The following is a 15,548-nucleotide window of genomic DNA, read 5'->3' as shown; positions in this document are numbered from 1 at the left end:
AGGTGGGAGCATTTCTATACGGCGGCTATATCCCTTTCTGCTCTTTTTCTGACGACGTCATGGTCTGTGAAGACGAGAACGATTACGTATGCTTTCCTATGTCACTACTGCCTTTTGTTGCCCTCTTTTTCCGCCTCGATGGGCGTGTTTGTTCGATATCGGAGGTGGGCTCTCCGGTTTGGACAAGATACACACTGGCGGAAAACAAACAGCTTGTTTGGCCCTGTCTTTGGAGAGGATCAAGTCGCTCGCCACTATGGGGGGTGAAGCGGCTTTTGCAATTCTAAGAATCGGCCACAACCCGGAGCATCGAAACGGCATGTTCGTCACTTATGGCCGTTCCAACGGACACTGAACTCGATAACCAGTCTTTTTCGGAATACCCATTCTTGCTATTTTCAGTTTTAGTTGCCATGCATGATGGAGAGAGGGTGGAGGACTGCATTCTGGGTGGACATCGGTCGAGCTATCCTCCGCACCCTGGCGGTTGTAGTAGTGTTGCTGGTTTTCTTGGTTAACGTGGGATACTTGAATACCTGTAGGAGAGTTGGGTTCTCTCGGCCAGGTGGTAGTGCTTATGAGCGCGGAGCCGGGGTTCTCCAACGGATGAATGAGCAAGCCAAGTTTGTTCAGCCTGTCGAGGCCGCAGGGACTTGTTGGCAGCGCCCATAACCTTTGACGCCGGCAAATGACGAGGGCTCTGGTGGCCATTTGTGACGTCGGCTTTGGGTTTTCTGGATGGCAATTTTCATGAGGCTATAGTACCTACTCATATTGACGCAAGAGGGAGAGAACAAGCTATGCGCTGGGGAAGTATGAGGAGACTCAACCTTGGTTATCATCGATGCGTGGTTCTTCATACGTATGTATGTATTCATATCTAAAGATACCTTACAAGGCAGACATCCAAACCAATACGATATAGATCAGTTGGAATTCTTAGCGGGTGTCGAAGGTCGCACGAAAGAATAGTCCGGAATGGTTTCCCGACTATCTTAATATCATATTATGCATTTGAAGAATACTGAAATACTATAGGCCATGTATGTCCTTCTCGACTGCACACGCCCGTCCGTGATGGATGTTTCTTTAGTATAGGATCCCCTATTATTAATATTGATATTGATATCGATAGGAAGGGAATGCGCCAAGCCAAAGCCAGTTCGACCCACCAACCCCGCGGTCGCGTCAAGAGCATTTTCTATCGCATCGCAGATACCCCGCCGTCCAGAAGCTACACCAGACCAGACCAGGTACATGCGACGGGATTCCCAGAGCCCAACAGGAACTTTCAATTGCTACTAGATTTACCCCTTGGTTCCGTGTTCTATAGTTCTATAGATATACACACAAGGTAGACCTCCGCCGGTAGAATGGGTGAGCCAAGCAACAACCAAGACGCCCTCGAGGCCCGCATCCCGCCGTCGTGCCCCGCCTCCATCTCCCAAATCCTGACCCAAGCCTGGCACCACGACCTGGCCAGTCTGAAACCCCTGCTGGATGTCCCGGGCCGGGCGAGCGTCCAGGAACCCACAACGGGCGAGACACCGCTACATGCCGCCATCCGGTCCTGTGGCGCTGCTGCTGCTGCTACCGGCGCCACCACGACCGACCTGGAGGCCGCCAAGAGCGTCCTCGAGGAGCTGTTCTTCAACGGCGCCATCTGGAACGACGTCGACTCCAACAACGAGACGCCCGGCTGCGTGGCCGTGCGCCTGGGCCAGTCCGAGCTCTATGACATGTGCGTCGGCGCCGGCGTCCGGGCCGAGCTGCTGTTTGGCCTGCTCGAGGGTTACGAGGAGCTGGAGTCGATGGACGAAGATGACGAGGAGGACGAAGAGATTGTGGACATCACCGCCGATGCTGCGGCTGGGGACGGTGAAGAAGTTCCGGATCTCGTAGTGGAAACCAATAGCGAGGGCCACTCCACGGAGAAACAACCCAAGAAGGAAGAGGCAAAAGAGGCAGAAGAAGAAGAAACCGAGATCCTAGAGTCCAACCCCGACCGCGCCTTCGTCGCGCCCAGCGCCGCCGAGGCCCAGGCCTCGCAAGTCGACTCGGCCGAATACCTGCGCTCGAACCTAACGTACAGCGCCGGCAAATTGACGGACGAATCGGCCAACGGCGTCATGATGGCGTGGGAGACGTCCATCATGCGGGCCTCGGTCGACACCCTGTTGCCGCCGGAGCAGCAGCCCGAGGGACGCAAGGTGCTCAACATCGGCTTCGGCATGGGCATCATCGACGGCATGTTCGCCGTGACGAAGCCCGCGCGCCACCACATCATCGAGGCGCACCCGGACGTGCTGGCGCACATCGCGACCTCGCCTGACTGCCCGTTCGGCCCGGCCTGGGAGAATTCGGCCCCGCAGGGGCAGGGCGAGGGCGCCTTCAAGGTGCACGCGGGCCGGTGGCAGGACGTGGTGCCCAAGCTGCTCGAGGCCGGCGAGACGTACGACGCCATCTACTTCGACACCTTCGGCGAGGACTACGCGCAGCTGCGCATGTTCTTCACCGAGTACGTGCCCGGCCTGCTCAAGGAGGAAGGGCGCTTCGGCTTCTTCAACGGCCTCGGCGCCGACCGCCAGATCTGCTACGACGTCTACACCAAGGTCGTCGAGATGCATCTCAGCGATGCGGGCATGGACGTTGCCTGGCAGGAGATGAACGTGGACATGCAGGGACTTCAGGAGGAAGGAAAGGGCGAGTGGGAGGGCATCAAGAGGAGGTATTGGACACTGAACAGTGAGTGCCCGTTTCTCCTTCTGTCTTGTTCGAACCCTATTGCTCATTGCTAACCACCGTTCACCACAGAATACCGGCTGCCAACTTGCACTTTCATGAGGTAAGAAAACCGAACAGCAACAATGTTCAGAATGTTCAGAATGGGAGAAACCAGGTGCTCGATTTTAGGGTCTACCAATAACTTCTATAACTTCCCTTTTTTTCATCCGTTTTGAGCAACCTCCGTTTTCTCTTCCCGGTCCGGTGTAAGGGCTTGCAACCTTTTACATTGTAAGGGACCCTGTAGGTGAGATTCCTAGGAGCTAGAATAGAGCCTACTGGAAGTTCTGGGGTGGAGGATACCAGCCATGTTGCCAGCCTCTACCCGCTTGAGGGTCAGAGCAGCAATAAGGGCAGCTCCAACACCACTACCATCTTCGGCAGCCAGAATCTCAATGGGGTCTTCCTCCTTGTGGTTCGTCTTGGCGGGCCAGTCCAGGATCTCACGGAGAGCCTGGGCACCTCGGGCCTTGAAGTGCGGGTACTTGTTAAATACGGAACCGTCGGCACCGACGTGGCATGAGGTCATGTTCTTCTTCTTGCAGATGGCGGCAACACCACAGGCAGACAGCCGGGCGGCACGGGTACCGATGAGCTCAGCGGTGCGGCGGATCAGCTCAAGCTCGGGGCGGGTGGTCTTGATGTTCAGCTTGTCGTTGAACAGATCGGCTGTCTCTTGTAAGTTCTCGAACGGATCGCTACGTAGTGTCAGCCCAGTCATCAATATATAGGACCACTCAAAACAATGAAACTTACTCCTCAATCGCCGACAGGAAAGAAGCGTCGAGCGTGTAAGCTTTCCGGAGCTTGCTGATATCCTGGTTCTCGAACATATGAACCTCCTTGTTGTCGTGAAGCTCAACCATTACCAGGCGGAAGACCTCTCCAAGGTACAAGCCGGCAATCATCTTCTCGAAAGCCTGCTGGCCGGGTCTTGGTGACTCCTTGTCGATGATAATATCGTAGGGAGTGCGTGGCAGCACCTTGTGTTCGTTATCGAAGGCACCCCACTCACAGTTGATTGCCATCGGGCAGTCGGCAGGCAGGTTCATGTGGGCCAGCTTGGGGGATAGATCCGCAGTCCTCCATGTATGCGGCGTTGCAACCGGTGCCGAAGATACAGCCAATCTTCATCTTGGGGTCTGTGTAGGCAGAGGCGATCATGGTACCGGTGGTGTCGTTGATCAACGCAGAAAGCTTGACGGGCACGCCCTACGATTTGGTTAGCAGAGCATCGGAACCGGCGGGTTCTGGGTACTAACTCGAGCGTTCAAGGCCGCCTCGAACATGGGGACCACGTTCTTGCCTTCGACTCCAGAAATGTCGAAGCCCTTGGTCCATCGTTGAAGGATACCCTCATCGATGTAGTTCTGGGTGGCCGGGTAGGAGAATGTGAAACCAAGCGGGATCTTGGCAGCAGGGGGCACACCGCCGTGGTGAGTGTCGATGAACTGTTGCACACAGTCCGCCATGTACTCCCAGAGCTCGTCAGACTGGCCTGTCTTGAGCTCCTCGGGCATGCGGTACTTGGATTGGATAATGTCGAACTCCGACTTGTTGCTTGTCAGGGTGATCTCACAGACACGCAAGTTGGTGCCGCCCATATCAAGGGCCAAGTAAGTACCAGTCTCATGGCCATCGGGGAAAGCCATAACCCATGTAGGGTTCATGGGCTAAATCAGGGGGAACATTAGCACTCAGGACTGTTCAAGTACGATCACGTGTAAGACTAGAACGTACAATGCTACCGCCCTCTACACTCAAGCCTAAGAAAATGTTAGCAGTGAAAAGTGGCTCAAGTCTTGACAGGTGTCACACCAACCCTTTGTGAGCTCGGATACGAAGTGATCGGTGATTTTCTTGAGCGTAGCCGAGTTAACGGTGAACTGTTCCTCAAGCTTCTTGATCTCCTGAAGCAAGTCCTTGGGGACATCGGCCATGGATCCTGTGGGCATGTTGAGTTAGTCTCATGGAATACAATGTAAATCAATGCCAGAAACGGAAAGCAACCATCGACAGAGCAGCAAAGATTGTGATGGTAGTAAGTGTGCCTCCATGGTACGGGGGGCCCCCAGACGGACGACCTATGACTAGAAGCCATCCTGGATTGGTCCGAAGGAATATCCAGAGTTAAGATGAAAAGGCACTGCTTTAGGGCAAAGGGCGTGATTTAACAATCGCAATAATCCGCCAGAGCAAACGATTTCATAGGACGAACAGGCGGCTTAGGGAGTATCCCTTCTCGAGCACGCGAGTCTAGTACGTCAGGCAGCTGAACAACTCAACGCGTCCACGGCAGACGGGACGTGCCGCTTAAGCCATGGTAAGAGCCGATAGCTTCTTCCCAGAAACGCCAATGCCAACAGGGCCACGGCGGTTTTTGCCAACTATATCGTCACGGCCCACGCCCACGCCCACGCGCCTTGAGCCCGGAGGTGACGGCCTTCGGCCAGTCGGCGCACATCTTGTTATGCAGATGCTCGAGCTATGTGCCGGAGGACTCCAAAGCTCCGCATCGGAACGTTGCACAACAATGATTTGGAGTTGTATATATGTAGCACGAACACAGAATATAGCATGGGACAGCACCAGCACCAGCACCAGCACCAGCACCCGAAAGCAAAGAAGCAAGATAGGTGAAGAAGAATCAATGATACATACCCTTGCGGGACGGCGGCTTGCGAGGACCGAGGCCAACCATCTTGCCGGAAAATGTCTTTGATTTGGTGTTGTCTTAATTCTGCAGGCAATTACTCGTCAGCCAGCCAATCTGGGTGTGTGCAGATTGAAGATGTGTAAGTCAGAAAAGTCAATCGGGCTTTTCAATCGTATGACGCAATATGGAGGGGGAGGGGCTGTAGATAGATAGATAGAGACACTAACATATTCGGTGTTGGTAGGTCTAGTGCAAACAAAGTAAGAACTATACGGAATGGTCAGTAGGAGAAGAAGCCTCTTGAGTTGGTTGGAAAGAAAAGCAATGCAGAAGTTTTCTTGGCGACAAGCTGAAAGACTTCTTGATGCAGATGTAGGTAGGGTACAAACTTACTCAGCTCAACCGACAGCTATGGGTGACAGGAGGAGGAGGTGGGATGAGGTCGATTCTGGCGGGCGGCGCGGCGCACTTTTGAAGGTATTGCAGCAAGAGCGGGGGCGCAATTAGAGTTGATGTCAAGTACGTATCACGTATCGTCGATGTAGGTACATTGTATTCATTACTTTATTTAATTGAACAACACGCCAGGTCCCGGTCTCCAGTCCTGGTCCAGTCCTGGTCCGAAAGGAAGAGACAGCCCAGAGCCCAGAAGCCTAGAAGGCCCTATTGCTGGCTACTCTGCCCAGCTCTGCCCTACCACAGCGCCAGGGAATCCTCGCACGGTGGGTCGCGCTGCAGCGGTGTCTCCATTCTGCCCTTCGTAGGCGTCTCGTACGGTATACGCCATGCCCCCTCGAGCGGCGTGATGGAAGCCTCGGGGTGGTGAGGCGAGGAAAGAGAGGCCGGTCGAGTCGTGCTGGGACTCGTGGGCTGCCAGCTCGCTACGATTCCCATCTGCCCATCATGCCATTCCATGAACCAAGCCCCGAGTCCACTGCATTGAAGCGTACCGGAAAGGCCCTTCTCTTCCATTTTCAATCAGCCGAGCACCATATTACTTATCCTAACCCCCACTCAGGGTGGCGTTCTTGCAGAAAATGCCTCCTCCGGAATTCCGGTGGTGGCTCAAGAAACATGTACAATCGTAAGATGCTGCGACTGAAACTATGTCTGCTCTGACGAGTGGCAGAGAGAATGTTTACAGTTTAACTCATGTATATCTAGCTCCAATAGGAACGGAGAAGAGGAAGGGCAAGGCAAGCGTGTCACAATCTGTTGGGGGAACATTTGGGGTAAGCTGTACTGCAGTCAGTTAGTAATCCATCATATTTCACAGCTGTGTGGTTTGAATTGCGCTGCATTGCATAGTCCAGATGGATGATATCAAATGGATTCGAGGGGCAATTTTTTGATATGCAGTGATGAATGCGGAATCCCATTCGACGCTGGAAAAGGGGCCAAGCTCCTGTCCCGCTCTCGCTTCTGTAAGTACCGTCAGGCACATTACCCTACCTCCCTAGATACACGTCAATACATGTACCTAAGATAGGCATGCACGGGACTGTAGGTTATGTAGGAAAGAAGTAGGATCGTTAACTCCAGGCACCATCGGCCCCAATACAGTCTAGTAACATTTCGGTTGGTAAACCCTTTTCTCCTTCTTCCTAAATCATGGAGTACCTAGCGACTATAAGAAGGACCCATTACACCACAGCTTTAAGCGACATTAAAATGCTCTGTGGCAAGTGTGGCTCATGCGCCTTATGTGGTGGTGCAGGTGTATCGCTAAGTTGAAATGCACCTACTCCAAGCCCGGACTAAAGTAGCTCCCCAATGCCGGGAAACTCCTCTACCTTACCTGGCCACTACCTAGCTACCTAGACCCCTGTTAGACGGGACCTGCAACGTAAGCTTCTTGGTCCAATTGGTAAAGCTGTCTGTGTGTGCGTGTGTGCTCTCAACTGAACTCGGGCCAGATTGATGATATTGAATTGGTACTCGAGTTGAACCAAAATCAAGACCAATGACGAGTTAGGCCAGGCTTGTCACAACGACAATACTACAATCGTCTCCCCCTACTCTTCTCTTCACTTCCCACCTATTAATTCTGTAGAGCAGCTCTCCCCATGAGCGCTCGAGGTGTTTGATCTCCATCATGAAGTCAATTGCGGCCTGCGCAGCAGCTCTGCTTTCACTCATTTCGCCCATAGTCACTGCCGACACCAATGTCGCTGGTCCCTCTGTCTCCAAGGCTACCCTGCCTTCGACATTCAAGCCGCCCCAGGTCTTCAAGAATGCAAACCTCGTCCATGTCATCTCGTTAGAAAAGAACTTCGCCAAGGAGCAGATCAACGTTGTCGTCGAGAACGATTCGAAGGAGCCCCAAGATGAATACTTCTTACCCTTTACGAGCCAGCAGATGGAGAGAGTGGGAGGCTTCGAGGTTAAGGACCGCAAGGACTCCAGTCTCACTGGCTTCGTCGTAGAGGCAGTCGAATACGACCCGTTCAGGTGAGCGTGGATGCAATGTGTACTGCCAACTAGCACTAACACGTTACTTCAGCGACACACAGTACTATCGAATCCGATTGCCTGCGCCGCTCCCACCTAAGGCTCAACAGACGATTGGCATCTCGTTCCACTATCTCCAGGCCTTGACACCCCTCCCGCGGCCATTCAACAGACCGATAAGCAGTATCTTGTCTACTCCTTCTCCGCCTACTGCCCCTCGATCTACACAACGGTCAAGCAGAAGACTGAAGTCAAGCTTCCTGGATCCGACATTCCCGAGTACACCAAGATCGCCAGCTCCGGTGACGTGAAAGAGTTCCCTCAGAAGTCAGGTGCTAAGCTCACCTACGGACCTTTCCACGAAGTCCCAGCCGGCGCGGTCTCCCCTGTCAAGGTCCGTTACGAGTTCACCAAGCCTGTAAGCCATGTCACTCTGCTCGAGCGTGACGTGGAGGTCAGCCACTGGGGTGGGAACATTGCGTTCGAGGAGAGATATACCCTGTACAACCAGGGCGCCAACCTTTCTGCGCTGTTCAACCGCGTTAAATGGGCCCAGTCGCAATACTTCAACCCCAACTCGTATGCACTGAAGGAGATGAAGTTTCCTCTCCGAATCGGAAGCACGGATGCATACTTCACCGACGCCATTGGCAACGTGTCCACGTCGCGATTCCGAAGCAACAAGAAGGAAGCCTCTCTCGAGATTAAGCCTCGCTATCCTATATTCGGTGGCTGGAAGTACCCTTTCACCATTGGGTGGAACGCGGACGCCAAGTACTTCTTGCGACAGAAAACTGGCGATAGCTACATCCTGAACATTCCCTTTCTCGAGGGGCCTAAGCAGCCCGAGGGTTTTGGGTATGAGCAAGTCCAAGTGCGAGTCTTGCTGCCTGAAGGCGCCGAGTAAGTAAAACACGTCCAATTAAACGCAGGAACAATAACTAACATGTTTCGTAGGAACGTCAAGTTTCACACATCGATCCCCGAGTCGTCCATCACCGACGTTGTTGTTGACCAACAAAAGACGTATCTGGACACTATTGGCCGCACTGTGCTTACCATTAAGGCCCGCAATCTTCATGACGATTTCCGGGACCGGGACTTGATTGTTTCTTACGATTACACGTTCGCGGCTAGCCTTCGGAAACCATTGGTGGTTTTCGGAAGCATGATGTCCCTGTTTGTCGGGATCTGGCTTCTGTCCAAAGTGGACGTGAAGCTCTCATCAAAATAGAATTATGGACATTTGTGATCCCATATGCAACCACAGCCGTACATAGGGGGGTACTGATATGAAAAGGAACCCGATGACAACGTATCAGCGTACCGGTTAGGGACATTTGAGTAGACTTTCGGTGACTTCATAATCATCCCCTCGCAGTGATGCGAGATGACTAGATGAATAGCGTACCATCTAGGCGTCTGCCAAATTCAACAACGTATGATATGTAAAAAGAAAAAGTATTTCGCTTTCACCGCTGGTTCTACATGTCTATCTTGCGATCTCGATGATCCTGTCATCTGCCTGCACTCTAATGCTCCGATTTGACATGGAGATCTCTATAGGCCACCGAAGTAGGATCTCTGCGAGGTTTCGGTTCTGCCATCACTATTGGAAGGGCATTCAAACAGCTAAATGGGACGGATGAAGTTGTGAACGCATGTGGCTTGGCGATCAAATCAGCTAGCGTACCCGGGCAACTAGTCGGGATGCAAGCTGACGTCGGCGCGACATCATAGGCGAGTCGTGAGAAAGGCAGGCGAGTCGCACCGGGGTTGAATACCTACGTAGATGCAAGCGTACGACCCGACGTTCGTATGCCACTGCGGAGGGGGTGAGGAATTCCTTGGTGGTGTTGGTAAGGGACGTTTGGATACTACTTTGTCGTGGTGAAAGCAAGGCAGACAAAATGGAGTCGGTTTGTATACGAACGAAGAGGCAAATCCACATGGCAGTCGAACTACCCTGCCAAGAAGTGCGTGCTAGTTTACCTTGACTGCTAACCTACGTATCTGGAGTACTACGCTGCTCACGGGGCTGTAGTTTTAGTTGGCTAGACCCTGATTAGCTTGAGGCTCTAAGGTCCGCGATCTGGTCATTCGTCCTGTCGTGTTTGGGCTGGAAATGCTGCCAAGCAAAAGGCATTCATTTTCGGCGCAGCCTTCAGGTGGTTTGTCCAGGTGCAGCCAGCACAGCCTGTCATCGTTGCCAGGATGTATTACAAACTTGAAGGTGGCCGTAATGGGGGTGAAGGTGTGGGATCATCCGAGCCGAAAGCTCCAGTCAGTCGGGCAAGGATTGCAGGGATCCGCAGCTGGGCAGTGCGAGGGTATAGAGATCAGAACCCTGGAAGTTTGCCAAAAACATGGAATTTGAAGGCAGATCTCGGTAAGGCAAAGACAAGGGATCGAGCAATAGCCTTCAGACGAAGGAAGAAGTACATGTTACGTAAAGCGAGTGGGCAGGAATGAGAAGATCATAAATGGGTGACCAGTTCCCGCCTCTCCTCCATGACAGTTTCAGGGTCCAATCCATCATCCGACCCTGTCAGTCACCTACCTACCTTGTCCATAGACTGTGCCGCGTCCTATAAACCCCGTTGCTCCTCCTGTCTCTCAGAGTCTCTGTCCGTCAGATCCTCTAGACCATCTCACATATCATATTCACTCTTCACAACCACATATACACATTTGGAGGCGTCCACACAGTCCAGGACCCTCTTGAATATTACCATATAAATGCCCTCAACGACTACCACCACCGTTCGAGCTTACGTCACCCCCGCCGACACCATGTGTTTCGGCAAGAAACCCGCCAAGACCTACTACTACCATTCCGAGGTCATTCCCACTCGTGAGGCTCACCACCACCATCACCACAAGCACCATGCTCCGCGGGCTAGCTACACCAGCAGCCACCACCGGCACTCGTCGCACAGCCCGCGGGTGAGCACTACGAGCCACCATCGCGCCGTCCCCGTCGTGTACGAACGGACGAGCCAGACACGTTACTACTAAGCGCTCGTTGAGTCCAATGGACTGGACTATGCGACACAATTACAACTTCGATACATATACACAACCTAATTCACGACTCACGACATGAGACTCTTCCAGATTAAGCTGAGGGGGGAAAGAGAGCGTTGTTGCTATACGACTGAAACTGTCATAATTCATAAGAGCGCGAAGCTGCGGTGTGGAATGCAGGGATTACGTTACGTTCATTTTCTTTACTTAATGTCTTTTACCAGCCGGCGAGCGTCAAATGGGCACTGCGTCCGACAGCGTCATCATAGGTGCTTGACCGGCGAGGTGGGGGAGCAAAAGCGACGCATTGGGCAAGCGGGGTGTTCTTTGGGAATTTTGGGTGTCTAGCGGGCAGGGGGGGGGGAGTACTGTAGTAATTCTCGATCTGATTGGGCTTTCGATGCTTGCATAGATCAATATGATGTCATCGTCTCTGTCGTCATCGGCAGCGACAAAAATGTAAAGACAACCAGCCCCAAGCCTTTGGTTCAGCATGAGTGAGACCTTATGATCAATACTGGCTCTTGCTGCGATAACACCAATAAGAACTAGTGGTTCCGTAGTGTACGACCAACGCTCGCAGGCCCGTCATATCCGGCCGCAGCAAGAATGAGCAATAAGGAGAGGTGGCTTGGGAGGGTGTATGCCGTACATAATGATCAAGTCTTTTGCCAACTTCTCCCTTTGTCCTCGTTCGTGATGCGCCCAGAAAATCAAAAGCGATACTATTAATAATCCCCATCGCCGAGTTCTTGGTTCCCCCAGATCGGTGTTTCCAGAAGACTATTATACCGATTTCCCATATACCCCATCCCTGTACGACTATACAACCATCCGTGGCCCAGTTCGAACCCGTATTGATCCCGCCCCACCACGACATATCGAGTAACGATTCCACCAAGCTTGCTTACTTAGACACTTCCATTGTAAGTCGACAAGCACTGCTTTTCGCTTCGCGGAAGCTTCAATTCGAAGAGCATCCATGCTTTCCCAGTCTTGGATCATGGCGACGAATAAGCAGAATGCTGCTGACTCTGGCGCACAGTTATACCCATACCCACCCAGTAGGACAGAGACTGCGCCATGATGTAGGTTAACAGTTCAGAACCCCCAGCATCATCTCGAGTGCATCTATTGAAACACACTTGAATGCGCCAACCATGTTCGTATTTGGAAAGAATTGGAAGGGCACATGCGCCGAACGGCCTTCTTCTAGAGGATCAGTACACCTGTATTGAAAAGCTTAATATTGGTCTCCCACATTCAGTCGGGCTGATCACTAATGCCATTTTGTTAGGAATCGCGCTCTATCCATCCGATCCAAGAATGGCGGCGGCGGCTCCAACCAGACCTCGCCTACCCACCGAAAGGGCTTCACGTTCGCCTCGCTGCGCGGCTCGATCCAGCCCGAGCTGTCGCGCAAGCTGTACCGGGTGATCAAGTCGTCGAACAACCTGGTGTCGGCGCACGAGAACGCAGGCCGGGAGCGGACCAACATCGCGACGCAGCTGTCCGAGTGGGGCGAGCAGACGGGCGACGACGGCGTGTCTGACATCAGCGACAAGGTGGGCGTGATCCTGTCGGAGCTCGGCGACGTCGAGGACAACTACGCCCACGGCCTCGAGGACGCCCGCGGCGTGCTCAAGACCATCCGTAACACGGAGAAGAGCGTCCAGCCCAGCCGCGACAGCAAGGCCAAGATCGCCGACGAGATCCAGAAGATCAAGGTCAAGGAGCCCCAGAGCACCCGCCTGGTTGTCTTGGAGCAGGAGCTTATTAGGGCCGAAGCCGAGAACCTGGTGGCCGAGGCGCAGTTAACGAACGTGGTATGTAGCAGAGGAACACTCACTGCTCGGCAAGAAACTACGGCCAAAGAGGACTACTAACGCAACACGGTACAGACACGCCAGAAGCTCAAGGAGGCCTATGCCGCCGAGTTCGCCGCCGTTATTGAACGGGCCGAGAAGCAGATCATCCTGGCCCAGCACGGACGCCGTCTCCTCACTCTACTCGACGACAGCCCCGTTACCCCTGGCGATGCCCGTCAAAGCTACCAGGAGGGCAGTGCTGCGCGGCAGATCCTCAACGACGCCGAGGACGACCTCCGTAAGTGGGAGCCGGATCTGGACGTCGAGCCTGCCGCAGGCACGGCCGGAAGCATAGCTACTCCAGAGAGAGAGGTAGAAAACGAAAGACGCCTTCCTACGGACGATGAGACTTATATGACACCGGCTGTTGCCAAATCAGAAGCAGATGCAGAGCTAAAGATCGATAACGTTCAACAAACGGGCGTCGCTGCCTAGAAGGCGGACGTCTTTAGTCGCTAGCAGCTTGCGGTATCTTGAAAGTGTACATTTTACGAGCGGTAATACCACAGAAGGAGAGGCAGTCGGTATTGGCTAGTATTATCAGGTTACTTAGGTTGGGTTCTGGGATTATGGTAACCGGTCAGACTGTTTGGCGTGCGCTGGGAGTGATACTGAACGAATTCAAGCTTCGGTGTAGCTATGATGGGGCTCGTCGAGGCAGTTTTTTAATGAGAAATGTCCGTACCGTCACAAACTTATTGTATTGTCTTCTTCAATTGCGAGACTCTACATAAAACACGAACCATTGTCGTCCGAACGGGCAAACTTGATTATTTCCTACTCGTACGACTCGGTTATTATATACGGTAGCGGCAAAACCTCGGGAATTGACTCGGAGCTCCCAGTAGCTTCCAGAGAAGCACCTTGTAACTTCTCGGTTGCCGGATCGTTACAGACCTCCGAGCAAAGGAACCTTGCACAGATGGAGGCCTTATTAACTCGGTCACGGCAACTTCGGAGACCTGCAAGTCGGCTTTGTCGGTCGTGCAGCCGTCAGCTGGGAGCGCAGGCACGTCGCACTTACGCCAGCGCTGCGTCGCAACCAGACATCTACGATGTAGTCTGCGTAGGCGGAGGGCCCGCCGGGCTGAGTCTCCTAACAGCTCTGCGTATGTATACCATTGGCTGGGTCTGTGAATGAGTTCTGAGTCTAATTCAATATGCCTGCTGCATAGGATCGAACCCCGCCACAGCCGGCCTACGAGTGGCCCTCATCGAGGCTCAGGACCTGGCCAAGACGCACGACTGGAAGCTGCCCCCGGACCGATTCTCGAACCGTTGCAGCTCGCTGACCCCCTCCTCGGCAAACTTCCTGGACCGGATTGGGGCGTGGGGCCACTTGGCGAGAGAGCGCGTCCAGCCATATCACGAGATGCAGGTCTGGGACGGCTTGACGGATGCGCGCATCGAGTTCGACTGGGAGACGGCCAGCACGGGGAGGACGATTGCCTACATGACGGAGAACCTGAACCTCACCTCTGGGCTTCTGCGCCGAATGGACGGAATTGGGGGGACGGACGTATTCGACAAGGTCAAGGTGGAGAACATCACGCTCGGCGAGGATAAGGAGGAGCTGGATCTGACGCAGTGGCCCGTAGTGCATCTTTCGGGAGGCAAGCAGCTCGCCGCTCGGCTCCTGGTCGGCGCAGACGGTGCGAACAGCCCCGTCCGGGCCTTTGCAGAGATAGAGAGCCGGGGCTGGGACTATGAGAGGCACGGCGTGGTGGCTACGTTGGAGATGGAGGACGAGGGCTGGGGCGGTCACGATATGAAGATTGCGTACCAGCGGTTCCTGCCCACGGGCCCTGTGGCTATGCTACCCATGCCCGGACGCTATGCTACGATGGTCTGGTCCACGACCCCGCGCAACGCGGCGCTTCTCAAGAGCCTGCCCGCCGAGGATTTCTTGGCCATGGTCAACGCGGCGTTCCGGCTGCGGACGGTCGACCTGGAGTTCATGCACACGATGCAGTCCGGGCAGGCAGAAGAGCTGCTCTGGAGGCTGCAGCACACGCACGTGAACCACCAGTCGGTGCCGCAGACGGTGGTGGGCGTGCAGGAGGGCTCGGTGGCCTCGTTCCCGCTCAAGCTGCGGCACGCCGACACGTACATCGGCGAGCGCGTGGCGCTGGTGGGCGACGCGGCGCACACGACGCACCCGCTCGCGGGGCAGGGGCTGAACGCGGGGCAGGGCGACGTCGAGAGCCTCGCGCGCGCCATCGAGTACTCGGTGCTGCACGGGCAGGACCTCGGCACGCGCATGTCGCTCGAGCCCTACAACGCGGAGCGCTACGCGGTCAACCACGTGATGCTGGGCGTCGTCGACAAGCTGCACAAGCTCTATAGCGTCGGGAGCGGGCCCCTCGTGCCGCTCCGGTCGTTCGGCCTCAATGCGGTCAACGCGATGCGGCCCCTGAAGAACTTCTTCATGGAGCAGGCTGCGGGCAAGGGGGCGAAGATCTTCTGAGCGGCACCGAACTGGACTCTAAAGCTAGATGATGGCTTACCACGGGTGAAGATTGCATCACGCAAGTCACTTGTGCTATTAATGTAAAATATAAACTATATAGTATGTACAAAACTTGTAATAGTACCTACGCCAATCTTTCTTTGCGTGCATGTGAGAAACAGGTAGTCCGTTATGCAAAGTCCTACCAGAACAGCTCAAGCTACTCCCCGACTTCTGCTTCCGCATTAAGAAAAGCAGCAGCTGGACACGAACGGCGACAAGAGACGGGAGCTAGTGGGGTGGAGTCAAAAGT

The 15,548-nt window shown here is 54.1% G+C and overlaps 7 protein-coding genes across 7 annotated transcripts; 5 read left to right on the top strand and 2 right to left on the bottom strand.

The window, feature by feature from the left end:
• Positions 1 to 1,373: 1,373 nt before the first annotated feature.
• PG994_011407 (arginine N-methyltransferase 2) lies at positions 1,374 to 2,798 on the top strand (the record flags this gene model as incomplete). Its single annotated transcript, XM_066862816.1, has 1 exon — positions 1,374 to 2,798. The coding sequence occupies one exon, from the start codon at positions 1,374 to 1,376 to the stop codon at positions 2,796 to 2,798; it is 1,425 nt and encodes a 474-aa protein (XP_066711926.1).
• Positions 2,799 to 3,040: 242 nt separating this feature from the next.
• PG994_011406 (Hexokinase) lies at positions 3,041 to 4,739 on the bottom strand (the record flags this gene model as incomplete). Its single annotated transcript, XM_066862815.1, has 6 exons — positions 3,041 to 3,482; positions 3,541 to 3,845; positions 3,880 to 3,996; positions 4,047 to 4,457; positions 4,525 to 4,550; positions 4,607 to 4,739. 6 exons carry the CDS (start codon positions 4,737 to 4,739, stop codon positions 3,041 to 3,043), a joined length of 1,434 nt encoding a protein of 477 aa, XP_066711925.1.
• A 1,394-nt stretch (positions 4,740 to 6,133) lies between these two features.
• On the bottom strand, positions 6,134 to 6,412 carry PG994_011405 (uncharacterized protein; the record flags this gene model as incomplete). The annotated part of the gene is made up of 1 exon (XM_066862814.1): positions 6,134 to 6,412. The coding sequence occupies one exon, from the start codon at positions 6,410 to 6,412 to the stop codon at positions 6,134 to 6,136; it is 279 nt and encodes a 92-aa protein (XP_066711924.1).
• A 1,123-nt stretch (positions 6,413 to 7,535) lies between these two features.
• PG994_011404 (Ribophorin I) lies at positions 7,536 to 9,125 on the top strand (the record flags this gene model as incomplete). The annotated part of the gene is given in 4 exon segments (XM_066862813.1): positions 7,536 to 7,891; positions 7,954 to 8,015; positions 8,032 to 8,794; positions 8,849 to 9,125. 4 exon segments carry the CDS (start codon positions 7,536 to 7,538, stop codon positions 9,123 to 9,125), a joined length of 1,458 nt encoding a protein of 485 aa, XP_066711923.1.
• A 1,559-nt stretch (positions 9,126 to 10,684) lies between these two features.
• PG994_011403 (uncharacterized protein) lies at positions 10,685 to 10,909 on the top strand (the record flags this gene model as incomplete). The annotated part of the gene is made up of 1 exon (XM_066862812.1): positions 10,685 to 10,909. The coding sequence occupies one exon, from the start codon at positions 10,685 to 10,687 to the stop codon at positions 10,907 to 10,909; it is 225 nt and encodes a 74-aa protein (XP_066711922.1).
• Positions 10,910 to 12,001: 1,092 nt separating this feature from the next.
• On the top strand, positions 12,002 to 13,221 carry PG994_011402 (uncharacterized protein; the record flags this gene model as incomplete). Its single annotated transcript, XM_066862811.1, has 3 exons — positions 12,002 to 12,006; positions 12,216 to 12,744; positions 12,820 to 13,221. The coding sequence occupies 3 exons, from the start codon at positions 12,002 to 12,004 to the stop codon at positions 13,219 to 13,221; spliced, it is 936 nt and encodes a 311-aa protein (XP_066711921.1).
• A 487-nt stretch (positions 13,222 to 13,708) lies between these two features.
• Positions 13,709 to 15,253, top strand: PG994_011401 (monooxygenase-like protein; the record flags this gene model as incomplete). Its single annotated transcript, XM_066862810.1, has 2 exons — positions 13,709 to 13,895; positions 13,962 to 15,253. The coding sequence occupies 2 exons, from the start codon at positions 13,709 to 13,711 to the stop codon at positions 15,251 to 15,253; spliced, it is 1,479 nt and encodes a 492-aa protein (XP_066711920.1).
• Positions 15,254 to 15,548: the final 295 nt, after the last annotated feature.

This window comes from Apiospora phragmitis (assembly GCF_038363925.1).
Source record: "Apiospora phragmitis strain CBS 135458 chromosome Unknown utg000010l:1.0-9815664.0:1.0-9183399.0, whole genome shotgun sequence".
In the NCBI taxonomy this organism is placed as follows: domain Eukaryota; kingdom Fungi; phylum Ascomycota; class Sordariomycetes; order Amphisphaeriales; family Apiosporaceae; genus Apiospora; species Apiospora phragmitis.
Note: the sequence above shows the minus strand (reverse complement) of the source record. Positions and strands in the feature narration are given on the sequence as shown.